This window comes from Chiloscyllium plagiosum, unplaced genomic scaffold, assembly GCF_037043375.1.
Source record: "Chiloscyllium plagiosum isolate Xiang-an unplaced genomic scaffold, Cpla_swu_hap1 HiC_scaffold_1, whole genome shotgun sequence".
NCBI classification, from domain to species: Eukaryota; Metazoa; Chordata; class Chondrichthyes; order Orectolobiformes; family Hemiscylliidae; genus Chiloscyllium; species Chiloscyllium plagiosum.
In genome coordinates, this window is record NW_028270139.1 from 127,720,516 (window position 1) to 127,740,776 (window position 20,261).

The 20,261-nt window shown below is 61.6% G+C and overlaps 1 protein-coding gene across 3 annotated transcripts in view; it reads left to right on the forward strand.

Annotated features, from left to right (window-relative positions):
* Positions 1–394: 394 nt before the first annotated feature.
* Positions 395–20,261, forward strand: part of LOC122565129 (methyl-CpG-binding domain protein 2-like) — a 106,685-nt gene continuing 86,818 nt past the window's right edge. For 2 of the 3 annotated variants that reach the window (XR_015758156.1, XM_087990618.1), the window contains exon 1: positions 395–572. Coding sequence is in view for 2 of the 3 variants with exons in the window: in XM_087990618.1 (XP_087846744.1) it covers positions 463–572 (110 nt within the window). In the remaining variant the exon portion in view is untranslated. The remainder of the gene's footprint in view (positions 573–20,261) is intronic. The other variant, XM_087990617.1, reaches the window with a different exon arrangement.

The following is a 20,261-nucleotide window of genomic DNA, read 5'->3' on the forward strand; positions in this document are numbered from 1 at the left end:
AGAAGAAAGGGGCGGTCCTGGATAAGGGGGGAGCAGACTGGAGGGGCGTGGCCGGGGCCGGTGGTAGGCGCAGCCGTCGGAAGGGGTGGGATCAAAGGGCAACGGCGGGCGGGGCTAAAGGGAGGGGGCGGTACTGATGGAGAGAGGGGGGGGCCAGATGAGAGGGGTGTGGCCGAATGCACGGGGCGGGGCCGAGGTTGTTGGGGAGGTGGGTGGGGCCAGAGGTCGCTGTGATGTTGGGGGTGGGGATGGCGAGAGATGGGTGGGACCCGGATCTAGTTTGGGGGGCGGGCCGAGGGGGAGCCTGTCCCGGCCCCAGAGGGGGGGGAGGTGCTGTGAGGTGGTGGGGGGGTGGGCCTAGTGTCAGGCTGGACTGGCCCAGAGTGTGTGCATGCGCGTGCGCGCGCGCGCTCCCTGAGCCGGCTCGGTGTCTCTCTCACTGAGTGAGTGTGTCATTGCGCCATGGAGAGGAAACGCACTGACTGTCCGTGTCTGCCGCCAGGCTGGAAAAAGGAGGAGGTGATCCGGAAATCAGGGCTGAGTGCCGGCAAGAGCGATGTTTATTATTACAGGTACCGGGGGAGTGAGGGGGGAATAGGAGGGGTAGGGGAGGGGGGTATGGGAGGGGGAGTACAGAAGGGGGTAGGGGAGGGGGGTACAGGAGAGGATGGGGGTTGGGGGGTAGGGTAGGGTAGGGGAGGGGGAGGGGGAGTACAGGAGAGGATGGGGGTTGGGGGGTGGGGGAGAGGAGGAGGGGGTAGGGGAGACAGGAGGGTGAAGGGGGTGACAGACAGGTGGGGGTGACGGGGGAGAAGGTGCAGAGGACAAGAGGGGGTGACGGGGAGGGGTTGTGGGGGGGACAGGAGGGGGGTGCCGGCGGAGGGGGTGTAGGGGGGTGACGGGGGAGGGGGTGTGCGGGTGGACAGGAGGTGGGGGTGACGGGGTAGGGTGTGGGGGTGGACAGGAGGGGGGGGTGACGGGGGAGGGTGTGGGGGTGGACAGGAGGTGGGGGTGACGGGGGAGGTTGTGGGGGTGGACAGGAGGGGGGGGTGACGGGGGAGGGGGTGGGGGTGGACAGGAGGGGAGGGTGTGGGGGTGGGAGGGGGTGACGGGGGAGGGTGTGGGGGTGGGAGTGGGTGACGGGGGAGGTGGTGACGGGGGTGACGGGGGAGGTGGTGACGGGGGTGACGGGGGAGGGGGTGGGGGTGACGGGGGAGGGGGTGGGGGTGACGGGGTGACGGGGGAGGGGGTGACGGGGAGGGGGTGGGGTTGACGGGAGGGGGTGACGGCGGGGGGGGTGGGGGTGACGGGGGAGGGGGTGAGGGTGACGGGAGGTTTTGACGGGGGTGGGGGTGGGGAGGACGGGAGGTGTTGGTGGGGGTGGGGGGGACGGGAGGTGTTGGCGGGGGTGGGGGGGGACGGGAGGTGTTGACGGGGGAGGGGGTGGGACGGGAGGTGTTGACGGGGGAGGGGGTGGGACAGGAGGTGTTGACGGGGGAGGGGGTGGGGGTGGGGGGCGGGGGAGGGGGTGGGGGTGGGGGGCGGGGGAGGGGGTGACGGGGAGGGGGTGGGGGTGGGGGGGCGGGGGAGGGGGTGACGGGGAGGGGGTGGGGGTGGGGGGCGGGGGAGGGGGTGACGGGGTGGGGTGGGGGTGTCAGGAGGGGGTGACGGGGGAGGGGGTGGGGTGGGGGTGTCAGGAGGGGGTGACGGGGGAGGGGGTGGGGTGGGGGTGTCAGGAGGGGGTGACGGGGGAGGGGGTGGGGTGGGGGTGTCAGGAGGGGGTGACGGGGGAGGGGGCGGGGGAGGGGGTGGGGGTGGGGGGCACGGGAGGGGGTGGGGGTGGGGGGGGCGGGAGGGGGTGACGGGGGAGGGGGTGGGGGTGGGGGGCACGGGAGGGGGTGGGGGTGGGGGGGGCGGGAGGGGGTGACGGGGGAGGGGGTGGGGGTGGGGGTGGGGGGCACGGGAGGGGGTGGGGGTGGGGGGGGCGGGAGGGGGTGACGGGGGAGGGGGTGGGGGTGGGGGTGGGGGGCACGGGAGGGGGTGGGGGTGGGGGGGGCGGGAGGGGGTGACGGGGGAGGGGGTGGGGGTGGGGGTGGGGGGGGCGGGAGGGGGTGACGGGGGAGGGGGTGGGGGTGGGGGTGGGGGGCACGGGAGGGGGTGGGGGTGGGGGGGGCGGGAGGGGGTGACGGGGGAGGGGGTGGGGGTGGGGGTGGGGGGCACGGGAGGGGGTGGGGGTGGGTGGGGCGGGAGGGGGTGACGGGGGAGGGGGTGGGGTGGGGGTGTCAGGAGGGGGTGATGGGGGAGGGGGTGGGGTGGGGGTGTCAGGAGGGGGTGACGGGGGAGGGGGTGGGGGTGGGGGGCACGGGAGGGGGTGGGGGTGGGGGGGGCGGGAGGGGGTGACGGGGGAGGGGGTGGGGGTGGGGGGCACGGGAGGGGGTGACGGGGGAGGGGGTGGGGGTGGGGGTGGGTGGGGCGGGAGGGGGTGATGGGGGAGGGGGTGGGGGTGGGGGGCACGGGACACGGGAGGGGGTGGGGGTGGGTGGGGCGGGAGGGGGTGACGGGGGAGGGGGTGGGGGTGGGGGGCACGGGAGGGGGAGGGGGTGGGGGTGGGGGGCGGGGGAGGGGGTGACGGGGGAGGGGGTGGGGGTGGGGGGCTGGGGAGGGGGTGACGGGGGAGGGGGTGGGGTGGGGGTGTCAGGAGGGGGTGACGGGGGAGGGGGTGGGGTGGGGGTGTCAGGACGGGGTGACGGGGGAGGCGGTGGGGGTGGGGGGCTGGGGAGGGGGTGACGGGGGAGGGGGTGGGGTGGGGGTGTCAGGAGGGGGTGACGGGGGAGGGGGTGGGGTGGGGGTGTCAGGAGGGGGTGACGGGGGAGGGGGTGACGGGGGAGGGGGTGGGGGTGGGGGGCACGGGAGGGGGTGGGGGTGGGGGGGGGCGGGAGGGGGTGACGGGGGAGGGGGTGGGGGTGGGGGGAGGGGGTGGGGGTGGGGGGAGGGGGTGGGGGTGGGGGGCACGGGAGGGGGTGGGGGTGGGGCGCACGGGAGGGGGTGGGGTTGGGGGGGCGGGACGCACGGGAGGGGGTGGGGTTGGGGGGGCGTGAGGGGGTGACGGGGAGGGGGTGGGGGTGGGGGGCATGGGAGGGGGTGGGGGTGGGGGGCACGGGAGGGGGTGGGGGTGGGGGGGGCGGGAGGGGGTGACAGGGGTGGGGGTGGGGGGCGGGGGAGGGGGTGACGGGGGAGGGGGTGGGGGTGGGGGTGACGGGAGGGGGTGACGGGGGAGGAGGTGGGGGTGGGGGTGACGGGAGGGGGTGACGGGGGAGGAGGTGGGGTTGGGGGTGACGGGAGGGGGTGACGGGGGAGGAGGTGGGGGTGGGGGTGACGGGAGGGGGTGACGGGGGAGGAGGTGGGGGTGGGGGTGACGGGAGGGGGTGACGGGGGAGGAGGTGGGGGTGGGGGTGACGGGAGGGGGTGACGGGGGAGGAGGTGGGGGTGGGGGTGACGGGAGGGGGTGACGGGGGAGGAGGTGGGGGTGGGGGTGACGGGAGGGGGTGACGGGGGAGGAGGTGGGGGTGGGGGTGACGGGAGGGGGTGACGGGGGAGGAGGTGGGGGTGGGGGTGACGGGAGGGGGTGACGGGGAGGAGGTGGGGGTGGGGGTGACGGGAGGGGGTGACGGGGGAGGAGGTGGGGGTGGGGGTGACGGGAGGGGGTGACGGGGGAGGAGGTGGGGGTGGGGGTGACGGGAGGGGGTGACGGGGGAGGAGGTGGGGGTGGGGGTGACGGGAGGGGGTGACGGGGGAGGAGGTGGGGGTGGGGGTGACGGGAGGGGGTGACGGGGGAGGAGGTGGGGGAGGGGGTGACGGGGGAGGAGGTGGGGGTGGGGGTGACGGGAGGGGGTGACGGGGGAGGAGGTGGGGGTGGGGGTGACGGGAGGGGGTGACGGGGGAGGAGGTGGGGGTGGGGGTGACGGGAGGGGGTGACGGGGGAGGAGGTGGGGGTGGGGGTGACGGGAGGGGGTGACGGGGGAGGAGGTGGGGGTGGGGGTGACGGGAGGGGGTGACGGGGGAGGAGGTGGGGGTGGGGGTGACGGGAGGGGGTGACGGGGGAGGAGGTGGGGGTGGGGGTGACGGGAGGGGGTGACGGGGGAGGAGGTGGGGGCGGGGGTGACGGGGGAGGAGGTGGGGGCGGGGGTGACGGGGGAGGAGGTGGGGGCGGGGGTGACGGGAGGGGGTGACGGGGGAGGAGGTGGGGGCGGGGGTGACGGGAGGGGGTGACGGGGGAGGAGGTGGGGGCGGGGGTGACGGGAGGGGGTGACGGGGGAGGAGGTGGGGGCGGGGTGACGGGAGGGGGTGACGGGGGAGGAGGTGGGGGCGGGGGGTGACGGGAGGGGGTGACGGGGGAGGAGGTGGGGGCGGGGGTGACGGGAGGGGGTGACGGGGGAGGAGGTGGGGGCGGGGGTGACGGGAGGGGGTGACGGGGGAGGAGGTGGGGGCGGGGGTGACGGGAGGGGGTGACGGGGGAGGAGGTGGGGGCGGGGGTGACGGGAGGGGGTGACGGGGGAGGAGGTGGGGGCGGGGGTGACGGGAGGGGGTGACGGGGGAGGAGGTGGGGGCGGGGGTGACGGGAGGGGGTGACGGGGGAGGAGGTGGGGGCGGGGGTGACGGGAGGGGGTGACGGGGGAGGAGGTGGGGGCGGGGGTGACGGGAGGGGGTGACGGGGGAGGAGGTGGGGGCGGGGGTGACGGGAGGGGGTGACGGGGGAGGAGGTGGGGGCGGGGGTGACGGGAGGGGGTGACGGGGGAGGAGGTGGGGGCGGGGGTGACGGGAGGGGGTGACGGGGGAGGAGGTGGGGGCGGGGGTGACGGGAGGGGGTGACGGGGGAGGAGGTGGGGGCGGGGGTGACGGGAGGGGGTGACGGGGGAGGAGGTGGGGGCGGGGGTGACGGGAGGGGGTGACGGGGGAGGAGGTGGGGGCGGGGGTGACGGGAGGGGGTGACGGGGGAGGAGGTGGGGGCGGGGGTGACGGGAGGGGGTGACGGGGGAGGAGGTGGGGGCGGGGGTGACGGGAGGGGGTGACGGGGGAGGAGGTGGGGGCGGGGGTGACGGGAGGGGGTGACGGGGGAGGAGGTGGGGGCGGGGGTGACGGGAGGGGGTGACGGGGGAGGAGGTGGGGGCGGGGGTGACGGGAGGGGGTGACGGGGGAGGAGGTGGGGGCGGGGGTGACGGGAGGGGGTGACGGGGGAGGAGGTGGGGGCGGGGGTGACGGGAGGGGGTGACGGGGGAGGAGGTGGGGGCGGGGGTGACGGGAGGGGGTGACGGGGGAGGAGGTGGGGGCGGGGGTGACGGGAGGGGGTGACGGGGGAGGAGGTGGGGGCGGGGGTGACGGGAGGGGGTGACGGGGGAGGAGGTGGGGGCGGGGGTGACGGGAGGGGGTGACGGGGGAGGAGGTGGGGGCGGGGGTGACGGGAGGGGGTGACGGGGGAGGAGGTGGGGGCGGGGGTGACGGGAGGGGGTGACGGGGGAGGAGGTGGGGGCGGGGGTGACGGGAGGGGGTGACGGGGGAGGAGGTGGGGGCGGGGGTGACGGGAGGGGGTGACGGGGGAGGAGGTGGGGGCGGGGGTGACGGGAGGGGGTGACGGGGGAGGAGGTGGGGGCGGGGGTGACGGGAGGGGGTGACGGGGGAGGAGGTGGGGGCGGGGGTGACGGGAGGGGGTGACGGGGGAGGAGGTGGGGGCGGGGGTGACGGGAGGGGGTGACGGGGGAGGAGGTGGGGGCGGGGGTGACGGGAGGGGGTGACGGGGGAGGAGGTGGGGGCGGGGGTGACGGGAGGGGGTGACGGGGGAGGAGGTGGGGGCGGGGGTGACGGGAGGGGGTGACGGGGGAGGAGGTGGGGGCGGGGGTGACGGGAGGGGGTGACGGGGGAGGAGGTGGGGGCGGGGGTGACGGGAGGGGGTGACGGGGGAGGAGGTGGGGGCGGGGGTGACGGGAGGGGGTGACGGGGGAGGAGGTGGGGGCGGGGGTGACGGGAGGGGGTGACGGGGGAGGAGGTGGGGGCGGGGGTGACGGGAGGGGGTGACGGGGGAGGAGGTGGGGGCGGGGGTGACGGGAGGGGGTGACGGGGGAGGAGGTGGGGGCGGGGGTGACGGGAGGGGGTGACGGGGGAGGAGGTGGGGGCGGGGGTGACGGGAGGGGGTGACGGGGGAGGAGGTGGGGGCGGGGGTGACGGGAGGGGGTGACGGGGGAGGAGGTGGGGGCGGGGGTGACGGGAGGGGGTGACGGGGGAGGAGGTGGGGGCGGGGGTGACGGGAGGGGGTGACGGGGGAGGAGGTGGGGGCGGGGGTGACGGGAGGGGGTGACGGGGGAGGAGGTGGGGGCGGGGGTGACGGGAGGGGGTGACGGGGGAGGAGGTGGGGGCGGGGGTGACGGGAGGGGGTGACGGGGGAGGAGGTGGGGGCGGGGGTGACGGGAGGGGGTGACGGGGGAGGAGGTGGGGGCGGGGGTGACGGGAGGGGGTGACGGGGGAGGAGGTGGGGGCGGGGGTGACGGGAGGGGGTGACGGGGGAGGAGGTGGGGGCGGGGGTGACGGGAGGGGGTGACGGGGGAGGAGGTGGGGGCGGGGGTGACGGGAGGGGGTGACGGGGGAGGAGGTGGGGGCGGGGGTGACGGGAGGGGGTGACGGGGGAGGAGGTGGGGGCGGGGGTGACGGGAGGGGGTGACGGGGGAGGAGGTGGGGGCGGGGGTGACGGGAGGGGGTGACGGGGGAGGAGGTGGGGGCGGGGGTGACGGGAGGGGGTGACGGGGGAGGGGGTGGGAGCGAGGGGGGGGATAGGGGAGGAGTGCGAGCGAGGCGGGGGGAGGGGGGAGCGAGTGTGGAGCGTAGGGGAGTGCGGGAGAGAGTGTTGGGGTTGGGGAAGTGGGAGAGAGTAGGGGGGTAAGGGAGGGGGGAGCGAGCGTGGGGTGTAGGGGAGGAGGGGGAGCGAGCGTGGGGTGTAGGGGAGGAGGGGGAGCGAGCGTGGGGGTAGGGGAGGAGGGGGAGGGAGTGGGGGTAGGGGAGGAGGGGGAGGAAGTGGGGGTAGGGGAGGAGGGAGAGGGAGTGGGGCGGTAGGGGAGGAGGGGGTGCGAGTGGTGGGTAGGGGAGGAGGGGGTGCGAGTGGTGGGTAGGGGAGGAGGGGGAGCGAGTGGGGGGAGTAGGGGAGGAGAGGGAGCGAGTGGGGGTGTAGGGGGGGAGGGGGAACTGGTGGGGGCTGTAGGGGAGGAGAGGGAGCGAGTGGGGGGGGTAGGGGAGGAGGGGGAGCGAGTGGGGGGGTAGGGGAGGAGAACTGGTGGGGGGGGTAGGGGAGGAGAGGGAGCGAGTGGGGGGGGTCGGGGAGGAGAGGGAGCGAGTGGGGGGGTAGGGGAGGAGAGGGAGCGAGTGGGGGAGTAGGGGAGGAGAGGGAGCGAGTGGGGGGGTAAGGGAGGAGAGGGAGCGAGTGGGGGGGTAAGGGAGGAGAGGGAGCGAGTGGGGGGGTAAGGGAGGAGAGGGAGCGAGTGGGGGGGTAGGGGAGGAGAGGGAGCGAGTGGGGGGGTAGGGGAGGAGAGGGAGCGAGTGGGGGGGTAGGGGAGGAGAGGGAGCGAGTGGGGGGGTAGGGGAGGAGAGGGAGCGAGTGGGGGGGTAGGGGAGGAGAGGGAGCGAGTGGGGGGGTAGGGGAGGAGAGGGAGCGAGTGGGGGGGTAGGGGAGGAGAGGGAGCGAGTGGGGGGGTAGGGGAGGAGAGGGAGCGAGTGGGGGGGTAGGGGAGGAGAGGGAGCGAGTGGGGGGGTAGGGGAGGAGAGGGAGCGAGTGGGGGGGTAGGGGAGGAGAGGGAGCGAGTGGGGGGTGGGGGTAGGGGAGGAGAGGGAGCGAGTGGGGGGGGTCGGGGAGGAGAGGGAGCGAGTGGGGGGGTAGGGGAGGAGGGGGAACTGGTGGGGGGGTAGGGGAGGAGGGGGAACTGGTGGGGGGGTAGGGGAGGAGAGGGAGCGAGTGGGGGGGTAGGGGAGGAGAGGGAGCGAGTGGGGGGGTAGGGGTGGAGAGGGAGCGAGTGGGGGGTGGGGGTAGGGGAGGAGAGGGAGCGAGTGGGGGGGGGTCGGGGAGGAGAGGGAGCGAGTGGGGGGGTAGGGGAGGAGGGGGAACTGGTGGGGGGGTAGGGGAGGAGGGGGAACTGGTGGGGGGGTAGGGGAGGAGAGGGAGCGAGTGGGGGGGTAGGGGAGGAGAGGGAGCGAGTGGGGGGGTAGGGGTGGAGAGGGAGCGAGTGGGGGGTGGGGGTAGGGGAGGAGAGGGAGCGAGTGGGGGGGGTCGGGGAGGAGACGGAGCGAGTGGGGGGGGTCGGGGAGGAGAGGGAGCGAGTGGGGGGGAGTAGGGGAGGAGAGGGAGCGAGTGGGGGAGTAGGGGAGGAGAGGGAGCGAGTGGGGGAGTAGGGGAGGAGAGGGAGCGAGTGGGGGGGTAAGGGAGGAGAGGGAGCGAGTGGGGGGGTAGGGGAGGAGAGGGAGCGAGTGGGGGGGTAGGGGAGGAGAGGGAGCGAGTGGGGGGGGTAGGGGAGGAGAGTGAGCGAGTGGGGGGGTAGGGGAGGAGAGTGAGCGAGTGGGGGTTAGGGGAGGAGAGTGAGCGAGTGGGGGGGTCGGGGAGGAGAGGGAGCGAGTGGGGGGGTCGGGGAGGAGAGGGAGCGAGTGGGGGGGTCGGGGAGGAGAGGGAGCGAGTGGGGGGGTCGGGGAGGAGAGGGAGCGAGTGGGGGGGTCGGGGAGGAGAGGGAGCGAGTGGGGGGGTAGGGGAGGAGGGGGAGCGAGTGGGGGGGTCGGGGAGGAGAGGGAGCGAGTGGGGGGGTCGGGGAGGAGAGGGAGCGAGTGGGGGGGTCGGGGAGGAGAGGGAGCGAGTGGGGGGGTCGGGGAGGAGAGGGAGCGAGTGGGGGGGTCGGGGAGGAGAGGGAGCGAGTGGGGGGGTCGGGGAGGAGAGGGAGCGAGTGGGGGGGTCGGGGAGGAGAGGGAGCGAGTGGGGGGGTCGGGGAGGAGAGGGAGCGAGTGGGGGGGTCGGGGAGGAGAGGGAGCGAGTGGGGGGGTCGGGGAGGAGAGGGAGCGAGTGGGGGGGTCGGGGAGGAGAGGGAGCGAGTGGGGGGGTCGGGGAGGAGAGGGAGCGAGTGGGGGGGTCGGGGAGGAGAGGGAGCGAGTGGGGGGGTCGGGGAGGAGGGGGAGCGAGTGGGGGGTCGGGGAGGAGGGGGAGCGAGTGGGGGGGTCGGGGAGGAGGGAGAGCGAGTGGGGGGGTAGGGGTGGAGGGGGAGCGAGTGGTAGGGTAGGGGAGGAGGGGGAGCGAGTGGTGGGGTAGGGGAGGAGGGGGAGCGAGTGGTGGGGTAGGGGAGGAGGGGGAACAGGTGGGGGGGGGTCGGGGAGCAGGGCGAGCGAGTGGGGGGTCGGGGAGGAGGGGGAGCGGAAGCGAGTGGGGGGTCGGGGAGGAGGGGGAGCGGAAGCGAGTGGGGGGTCGGGGAGGAGGGGGAGCGAGTGGGGGGTCGGGGAGGAGGGGGAGCGTGGGGGGGTCGGGGAGGAGGTGGAGCGAGTGGGGGGGTCGGGGAGGAGGTGGAGCGAGTGGGGGGGGTCGGGGAGGAGAGGGAGCGAGTGGGGGGGTCGGGGAGGAGAGGGAGCGAGTGTGGGGGTCGGGGAGGAGAGGGAGCGAGTGGGGGGGTCGGGGAGGAGAGGGAGCGAGTGGGGGGGTCGGGGAGGAGAGGGAGCGAGTGGGGGGGTCGGGGAGGAGAGGGAGCGAGTGGGGGGGTCGGGGAGGAGAGGGAGCGAGTGGGGGGGTCGGGGAGGAGAGGGAGCGAGTGGGGGGGTCGGGGAGGAGAGGGAGCGAGTGGGGGGGTCGGGGAGGAGAGGGAGCGAGTGGGGGGGTAGGGGAGGAGAGGGAGCGAGTGGGGGGGTAGGGGAGGAGAGGGAGCGAGTGGGGGGGTAGGGGAGGAGAGGGAGCGAGTGGGGGGGTAGGGGAGGAGAGGGAGCGAGTGGGGGGGTAGGGGAGGAGAGGGAGCGAGTGGGGGGGTAGGGGAGGAGAGGGAGCGAGTGGGGGGGTAGGGGAGGAGGGGGAGCGAGTGGGGGGGTAGGGGAGGAGGGAGAGCGAGTGGTGGGGTAGGGGAGGAGAGGGAGCGAGTGGGGGGGTAGGGGAGGAGAGGGAGCGAGTGGGGGGGTAGGGGAGGAGAGGGAGCGAGTGGGGGGGTAGGGGAGGAGGGGGAGCGAGTGGGGGGGTAGGGGAGGAGGGAGAGCGAGTGGTGGGGTAGGGGAGGAGAGGGAGCGAGTGGGAGTGTAGGGGAGGAGAGGGAGCGAGTGGTGGGGTAGGGGAGGAGAGGGAGCGAGTGGGGGGGTAGGGGAGGAGTGGGAGCGAGTGGGGGGGTAGGGGAGGAGAGGGAGCGAGTGGTGGGGTAGGGGAGGAGGGGGAACAGGTGGGGTAGGGGAGGAGGGGGAACAGGTGGGGGGGGTCGGGGAGCAGGGCGAGCGAGTGGGGGGTCGGGGAGGAGGGGGAGCGGAAGCGAGTGGGGGGTCGGGGAGGAGGGGGAGCGGAAGCGAGTGGGGGGTCGGGGAGGAGGGGGAGCGGAAGCGAGTGGGGGGTCGGGGAGGAGGGGGAGCGGAAGCGAGTGGGGGGTCGGGGAGGAGGGGGAGCGGAAGCGAGTGGGGGGTCGGGGAGGAGGGGGAGCGAGTGGGGGGAGGAGGGGGAGCGTGGGGGGGTCGGGGAGGAGGTGGAGCGAGTGGGGGGGTCGGGGAGGAGAGGGAGCGGAAGCGAGTGGGGGGGTCGGGGAGGAGGGGGAGCGGAAGCGAGTGGGTGGGTCGGGGAGGAGGGGGAGCGAGTGGGGGGAGGAGGGGGAGCGAGTGGGGGGAGGAGGGGGAGCGAATGGGGGGAGGAGGGGGAGCGAGTGGGGGGAGGGGAGGAGGGGGCGCGAGTGGGGGGGTCGGGGAGGAGGGGGCGCGAGTGGGGGGGTCGGGGAGGAGGGGGCGCGAGTGGAGGGGTCGGGGAGGAGGGGGAGCGGAAGCGAGTGGGGGGGTCGGGGAGGAGGGGGAGCGAGTGGTGGGTCCGGGGAGGAGGGGGAGCGAGTGGTGGGTTCGGGGAGGAGGGGGAGCGAGTGGGGGGAGGAGGGGGAGCGAGTGGGGGGAGGAGGGGGAGCGAGTGGGGAGAGGAGGGGGAGCGAGTGGGGGGAGGAGGGGGAGCGAGTGGGCGGAGGGGAGGAGGGGGCGCGAGTGGGGGGGTCGGGGAGGAGGGGGCGCGAGTGGGGGGGTCGGGGAGGAGGGGGCGCGAGTGGGGGGGTCGGGGAGGCGGGGGAGCGAGTGGGTGGTAGGGGTGGAGGGGGAGCGTGTGGGGGGTAGGGGAGGAGGGGGAGCGTTGGGTGGGTAGGGGAGGAGGGGGAGCGAGTGGGGGGGTCGGGGAGGAGGGGGAACGAGTGGGAGGGATAGGGGAGGAGTGGGAGCGAGTGAGGATCGTAGGGGGGGCGCGAGTGGGGAGCATAGTGGGGGAGAGTGTTGGGCGTAGGGGAGGAGGGGGAGTTAGTTTTGGGGGTAGGGGATGGGGTGGAGCCAGTGTGGGGGGTGGGGGGGAGGGAGAGCGTGTGCGGGCGTAGGGGAGGGTGAGAAAGTGGGGGGGTAGGGGAGGAGGTGGAACGAGTGGGGGGGTGGGGAAGTGAGGGGGTTAGGGGAGGAGGTTGAGCGAGTGGAGGGGTGTAGGCCGATGGGGAGCGAGTGGGGTTTGGGGGGAGAGCATCAAGGGACAGGAGAGGTAGTATGAGGGGCTAGTGAGTGAGTGAGGGGTTAGTGAGTAAGGGGGGTAGTGAGTGAGGAAGGGGGGGTAGTGAGAAAGTGAGTGAGGGGAATAGTGGGTGTGTGTTGTGGAGGGCGGCTGATTGTGGGAGATACTGAGTGAGGGGGTAAGGGTGCACTATGGAGTGTGGATACTGTACAATTTTACTGCGGGTGATGGGTTTGGGAAAGATGTTAATGTGAATAGTGGGTGTTGACACGGAATGTTACTGGGTGCTGAGAAGTGGCGGATTGCTCCCGTGGGTGCTGATTGGGTGGGGGAAGGGGGGGTCGGGCGCGATTCTTCCATGGGTGCTGGGAGGGGGTGTGAAAGATGATGGTCTTGTGAATGCAATAGGTGTGAGAAGTTTGCTATGTCTACAGAAGTGATGCATATTACAACAAGTACAAGTACTGAAGATACACCAGAAGGGTTAATGATTGTGTGTGTGTGGGGGGCAGCAAGGGAATGTCAATGTGTATTGTGTTAAAAATCTCACAACACCAGGTTATAGTCCAAAAGGTTTATTTGGAAGCATAAGCTTTCGAAGTGCTGCTCCTTCATCGGGTAGATCTGGATAGCAAAAGTTTAGTGTTATGCAACTGAAATGATATATTGAATGATATATTGTTCAATATATCTTTTCAGTTGTATGACACTGTAATCTTTTCCTATAGATTCTGTGTCTTATGAATCCGTTCCATAGCTATCTGATGAAGGACCTGCACTTTGAAAACTGGTGCTCCCAAATAAACCTGTTGGACTATAACCTGGTGTTGTGATTTTTAACTTTGTCTACGGCAGTCCAACATTGTCTCCTCGTAATAATGTGTATAGCGGCTGAGGCATGTTACTAAGAGTACTGCGCTGGGAGACATGTTGCTATGACAGTGGTGGTGTTGCTACAGATTCAGCAGTAGGCTGTGTTACTTCAGGTACTGTGTAAGTTATTGCTACAAGTAAGATGGCTTGAGGTATCGCTGTGGGGCCTAACGTTGGCTCCGGCGCTTGAGGTGAGCATGATTTTATCTCTAAGGTTGGGGTGTGGAATAGATATTGAGACCTTTACTCTGGGCATGATTACTAGTGGGGGAGCACTTTGGGGCCAGTGACATAATTCAATTTGTTTTAAAATACTGATGGAAAAGGATAGACCAGATCTAAAAGTTGAAGTTCTAAATTGGAGAAAGGCCAATTTTGACGATATTAGGCAAGAACTTTCAAAAGCTGATTGGGGGCAGATGTTCGTAGGTAAAGGGACGGCTGGAAAATGGAAAACCTTCAGAAATGAGATAAGAATCCAGAGAAAGTATATTCTTGTCAGGGTGAAAGGGAAGGCTGGTAGGTATAGGGAATGCTGGATGACTAAAGAAATTGAGGGTTTGATTAAGAAAAAGAAGGAAGCATATGTCAGGTACAGACAGGATAGATCGAGTGAATCCTTAGAAGAGTATAAAGGCAGTAGGAGTATACTTAAGAGGGAAATCAGGAGGGCAAAATGGGGACATGAGATAGCTTTGGCAAATAGAATTAAGGAGAATCCAAAGGGGTTTTACAAATGTATTAAGGACAAAAGGGTAACTAGGGAGAGAATAGGGCCCCTAAAAGATCAGCAAGGCGGCCTTTGTGTGGAGCCACAGAAAATGGGGAGATACTAAATGAATATTTTGCATCAGTATTTACTGTGGAAAAGGATATGGAAGATAGAGACTGTAGGGAAATAGATGGTGGCATCTTGCAAAAGATTACAGAGGAGGAAGTGCTGGATGTCTTGAAACGATTAAAGGTAGATAAATCCCTAGGACCTGATCAGGTGTACCAGAGAACTCTGTGGGAAGCTAGAGAAGTGATTGCTGGGCCTCTTGCTGAGATATTTGTATCATCGATAGTCACAGGTGAGGTGCCAGAAGACTGGAGGTTGGCAAACGTGGTGCCACTGTTTAAGAAGGGCGGTAAGGACAAGCCAGGGAACTATAGACCAGTGAGCCTGACCTCGGTGGTGGGCAAGTTGTTGGAGGGAATCCTGAGGGGCAGGATGTACATGTATTTGGAAAGGCAAGAACTGATTTGGGATAGTCAACATGGCTTTGTGCATGGGAAATCATGTCTCACAAACTTGATTGAGTTTTTTGAAGAAGTAATAAAGAAGACTGATGAGGGCAGAGCAGTAGATGTGATCTATATGGACTTCAGTAAGGTGTTCAACAAGATTCCATGGGAGACTGCTTAGCAAGGTTAGATCTCATGGAGTACAGGGAGAACTAGCCATTTGGATACAGAACTGGCTCAAAGGTAGAAGACAGACGGTGATGGTGGAGGGTTGTTTTTCAGACTGGAGGCCTGTGACCAGTGAAGTGCCACAAGGATCGGTGCTGGGCCCTCTACTTTTTGTCATTTACATAAATGATTTGGATGCGAGCATAAGAGGTACAGTTAGTAAGTTTGCAGATGACACCAAAATTGGAGGTGTAGTGGACAGCGAAGAGGGTTACCTCAGATTACAACAGGATCTGGACCAGTTGAGCCAATGGGCTGAGAAGTGGCAGATGGAGTTTAACTCAGATAAATGCGAGGCGCAGCATTTTGGGAAAGCAAATCTTAGCAGAACTTATACACTTAATGGTAAGGTCCTAGGGAGTGTTGCTGAACAAAGAGACCTTGGCGTGCAGGTTCATAGCTCCTTGAGAGTGGAGTCGCAGGTAGATAAGATATTGAAGAAGGTGTTTGGTATGCTTTCCTTTATTGGTCAGAGTGTTGAGAAGAGGAGTTGGGAGGTCATGTTGTGGCGGTACAGGACATTGGTTAGGCCACTGTTGGAATATTGCGTGCAATTCTGGTCTCCTTCCTATCAGAAAGATGTTGTGGAACTTGAAAGGGTTCAGAAAAGATTTACAAGGATGTTGCCAGGGTTGGAGGAACTGAGCTACAGGGAGAGGATGAACAGGCTGGGGCTGAGGGGTGACCTTAATAGAGTCATAGAGATGTACAGCACGGAAACAGACCCTTTGGTCCAACTTGTCCATGCCGACGAGATATCCCAACCCAATCTAGACCTTATAGAGGTTTACAAAATTGAGGGGCATGGATAGGATAAATAAACAAAGTATTTTCCCTGGCGTCGGGGAGTCCAGAACTAGAGGGCATAGGTTTAGGGTGAGGAGGGAAAGATATAAAAGAGACCTACGGGGCAACTTTTTCACACAGAGAGTGGAACGTGTATGGAATGAGCTGCCAGAGGAAGTGGTGGAGGCTGGTACAATTGCAACATTTAAGAGGCATTTCGATGGGTATATGAATAGGAAGGGTTTGGAGGGAAATGGACTGGGTGCTGGCAGGTGGGACGAGATTGGGTTGGGCTATCTGGTTGGCATGGACGCGTTGGGCCGAAGGGTCTGTTTCCATGCTGTACATCTCTATGACTCTAATTATTTTCCTTATAGCTTACCAGTACAAACAGCGCAGGTATTGGGGAAGAATTATGAAGGGTATTTATAATAATTATTTCAGATATCTGACAGAGTATATTTGCAAATAATGATTCTTGAAATGTGGGCATTTTTATTATGGTCAATGTATATTATTCACCAAAGGTTATCCTTGAGAAATTATGATGTGCAGACATAACGCAAGGTCCTGCACTGTGCTATTAGGTAGTGAGTTTCAGGTTTTGAAACTGCAAGACAAGGTGACGATTGATTTAAATGAGAACTTAACATTGGTGTTACCAAGTGTCTGTTGCCCTTGGCCATCTAATGGTAGAGGTTGCATGTTTCAGAGGTGTTGCTGAAAGATGCAGTGGATCCTGCAGATAATGCACCCTGCAGCAACAGTATGCCTGCAATGGAGACTGGTTGTTTCATATGGTGAAAAGGTTAAGTAGACCTAAACACGAAATAATGAAGGTTATAAGTGGACATAGCACAGAGAAGTAGCAGAAGTAAAGAATAGTTTCATAAATGGCTGCAAGCTGAGCTTTTACAGAGGCTGGGAAATATTGACTGGCTATCAGGAAAGAGGACTGAAAGATCGTGACTATTCTATGGACTTCAAGGTTAGCTGACACTTAATTCAGCATTTTGAAAACTTAATTGGAGGGAGCATGCTGAATTCTCCCCACTGAGAGTTAATTGCAAATAGACATTTTTCGGAACCATACAAATCTTTTCAGCCCGCACTTTGCTTTCAGTAGATGCAAACGTTATTAATATTAAGCTCACCTGCTTTAGTGAGTCTTCCCTAACAGACCATAATCACCAGCTCAATGTACCATCGATAAGAAAGATGGTTAATAGCGATAGGAATATATACTTTTTGTCACAAAATCTTGCAAAGGATAACAATGTTGGTTATGCTGCAGATAGTTTTGGGAATGGTTATCACTGCATTGCTGCCATGGATTGTTGCATCTAACCATTGCTAAAACATAAAGTTTGCCACCAGGCACTGTGTGAAGGCCTTGGCCTGATCCCTGTTGAAGGCTTTTTTTGATTCATTCATGGAATGTGTGCGCACTAACCAGGCCAGCATTTATTCTCCATCCCTAATTGCTCAGAGGACAGTTGAGAATTGAGCACATGGCTGTGGATCTGGAATCACATGCTGGCCAGACTAAGTAAGGATAGTAGATTTCTTTCCCTAAGGAATTAATAGTGTCGGGACATTTTCATTCCACCACTCCTTCCTCACTTTATTGGTGGGTTTGGAACAGCATAGTGGCTAACTGGAACATTTTAGTGTATTATATACATCTCTGGGAATCCATTAGCATACAGATTGAGCCAAAAAAGATGGCAGGTTTCATTCTCTAAACGACATCAGTGAAACAAGTGATTTCTTGTGACCGTCTGGTAGTTTCAATGTTAAATCTACCTTTTATTTAATTTCATTTAAATTTACCAGCTAATGTGGTGGAATTTAAAGTCCAAGAATTTTAAGGAATTATAAACTGGCATTGGAGGCAGTACAGAGAAAGTTAACTAGGCTAATCCCAGGTATGAGGAAAGTTTAAGTAGGTTTGGCATGTACTTGTTGGAATGAGAGGCAACCTATTATTGGAACATGCAAGATGACATGGAAGATGTAGAAGGATTGTTTCCCCTTATGGGAGGGTCGAGGACTAATGATCATAATCATAGAATAAAGGGTTGCACATTTAAGACAGAGGTGAAGAGGGATTTCTTCTGTGAATCTGTGAACTGCAGAAGGGTGTTAGGGCTGGGACGTTAATTGTATATTCAAGGCTGAGATAGACATTTTTAATCAGCATGGGAATCAAAGGTTATAGGGACAAAACAGGAAAGTGGAGATAAGAAACGTCAGGTCAGCCATGGTCTAATTGAGTGGTGGAGAAGACTCAATGGGCTGAATGGCTCCTGTGTCTTATGGTCATATCTATAGAGCATTAGTTCAGGCCTCCGTATTGCTATTCCAGTAACATGACCACAGTGTCACGTATACATGGCTACCACATATCCTGTAGTGCAAATTTGGGTGCAGTGGGCTCCGAAAAACAGCAGTGCATGTGTGACCAGATGATTTTTTTAAAAATAAAGTTGATTGAGGACTAAATATTAGCCTCATCTTTACTTTGAAATGATGCCACAGGATCTTTTGTCTCCATCTGAGACAGAAGGACTTGGTTCAATGTCTTATCCAATAAACAGCACCTCCAGCAGTGTGGCATAACCTCCGTGATCTGCTGGACTGTCAGCTAAGGTTGTGCCATCCTATAGTGGGCATTGATCTCAGTGCCTTCTCATGTAGAGGCAAAGTGCTACCCTACGAATTATTAAATTAATTAACGCCACAAATACAGGTTAATGCGTATGATGTTAAAGCCATTATGACGACAAGGTTACAAGGAAATCAAAGCAAGGAACGAGATACTCAGGAGTTTGAGACTTTTCAAAGAAACAAACAGGAAGGAAAGGTGGTGGGGTGGCATTATTTGTATGGGATGAAATCAGTACTAGAGCAATAAATTATGTTGAATCAGTAGATATAGAATCAATAGGCTGGAGATAAGAAATAAGAAGGGAAAAGAGAGATTGACAATAGTTAATGGGCTTCCTAACATGTATGGTGAGACAGAGAATAAATTAAGAAATCAAAAGATCCCCAAGAAAACAGTGGCCATAAAATGTTAGAATCTCACATTAGTCTTGAGGTGATGGAACCTGGCTTGGAAACAGCTGTGCTAAGCTTTAAAAGGTTAATTACAAAGGAATGGGGGCAGATCTGGCTGGGGTGGACTCGGAAAGGAATGTAGCTGCAAAGATGGTGAGGAACAGTGGCAGATGTTTAAGAAAATAGGTAATAGCTGACAACAAAGAGATTGTCTTGCGAGGTGAAGTTGAGCAGGTTGTACTCATTGGAAATTAGAAGAATGAGAAGCCACCATATTGAAACATACACATTTCTTGGGGCACTTGACAGTGTAGATGTAGACAGGTTGCTTTCCCTTGTGGGAGAATCTAGGACCAGAGGGCGTAATCTCTAAATAAGAGGTTGCACCTTTAAGACAGATGAGGAGCTGTTGTATCTCTGAGAGTAGTGAATCTGGAATTCTATACCACAGAGGGCTGCCGAGACTGGGTCATTATGTATATTCAAGGCTGAGACAGACAGATTTTTAATTTGTTGGAGTATTAAGGGTTATAGTGAAAAAGCAGGAAAACAGGTTTGAGTGTTATCAGATCTGCCATGACCGCATTGAATGACACTGCAGACTCGATGGGTTGAATGGCCTACTTCTGCTCCTACATCTTGTGATCATCTGCTCTAACTTGATTATCTTAAACACCACAATTAGGTCACCCTTTGATCTTCTATGTTCAAAGGAATAAAAAATCTTATCTATTCAATCTTCATTTGTACCCCTTTTTGTCCAGTTGTAATTCTAGGAAGCCTTCATAGCACCATACCAAAGAATTGATGTTCTTCAGGTGGTGCTGTGCTTGGAGCTAAATGTCATTTTCTAGGCGGGGCTTTCACTGTTTTTGGCAACAGTAACTGAACTTCAGTAGGTCTGGCAGTCTTTATTGACAGAGAAATGAAGTTTCAAGTCCAGTATGATGTATTTTCTATTTTCTGATTCTGAATTTCATCATACTGGACTCAAAATGTTAAAATAAAACAAAAAAACTGTGGATGCTAAAGGTCTGAAGCAAAAACAGTAATTGCTGGAGAAACTCTGCATGTCTGGCAACATCAACTCAGTTCTGAAGAAGGGCCTCTGAACTCTAACTCTGCTTTCTTTCCACAGATGATACTGGACCCACTGAGTTTCTCAAAGTAGTAACTGATTTTCTCTCCATAGATGCTTTCAGATCTGCTGATATTTCTCCAGCGTTCTGTGTTTGTTTTAGATTTCCAGCATCTGCAGTATTTGCTTTTATTAGTAACTGAACTTCAACACTTTTGAATTACAGCACTTTGAAATAATTCAATTCCACCATCTTTTAAATTAGTTTTTAACAATTAAGTAGTCATAGCAATTGCCAGTGAGAGAGAAAAAAGATAGCAATGGGGAAAAGAAAATCTCCAAAATGACCAAATTATATTAATGCACTTTTATATTCATTTTATGATGCCTCTTAATATTTTCATCCATCATGTGGCTTTGAATAGTTTAATAAAATGAAAAACATATAAACATATCCTCCATGTATCATAAAGCAGGATGATTCAAATGCAGAATAAAGATCTTTTTAAATTAGTTTTTGTACCTCTTACTTTTAGTGATTTCTGTTCTTGTACCCCTTCTCTTTGCTCATTCACATTTCCTAGCATCTCCCTGTTTCGAAAGTACTCTGATCTATCTATCTTGGGTTCAAAGTGGATGAACTCTCACTTTGCTGCATTAATCTGTATCCACCATTTTTGTTTTTTGTCTACTCATTTAATCTAACATTTTCCCCTTAGAACTTCCATCTATACTAATTGCAGTCCTACCCTATTAGTGTCTGCTGTAAACTTAGGTACACAAATGTCTAATCCTTCATTCAAGACATTCATATCTATAATGAATGGCTGTAGCCCAGTATAGATTCCTACAGGATACCAGTAGTCACATCCCGCCAATTAAGTGTATATAGTCATTGTGTCTTTCATCTCCAAACCAGTATCCTATTTACCCAATAGTTTACCTCCAATTCAGTGTACTCTAATTTCCATTAACATTTTCTGCAAAAAGAACTCTGCTTTTGTATGTGTGCATTTGATACCCATCTTAACCTCCACTGCCACATTTGATTCCGTGTCTCAGGTGTATCGCATTGTCTTTTGTATCTACTCGTAGGTGAGCCAGATTGGCTTTCATCTCAACAGTGGCTGATGCCCAGCTGTCGATGAGCCATATAGTCTTACAGCAGAGGCCAGACTGAATCTATCCTGTCCAGTTCTGACAAAAGCTCTAATCCCTCCTTAGATGCCGTCTCCAGCTCATGCTGATGGTTTGTAAATGGCATAAGCTGGTGCAAAGCTTAAAATTTCATAT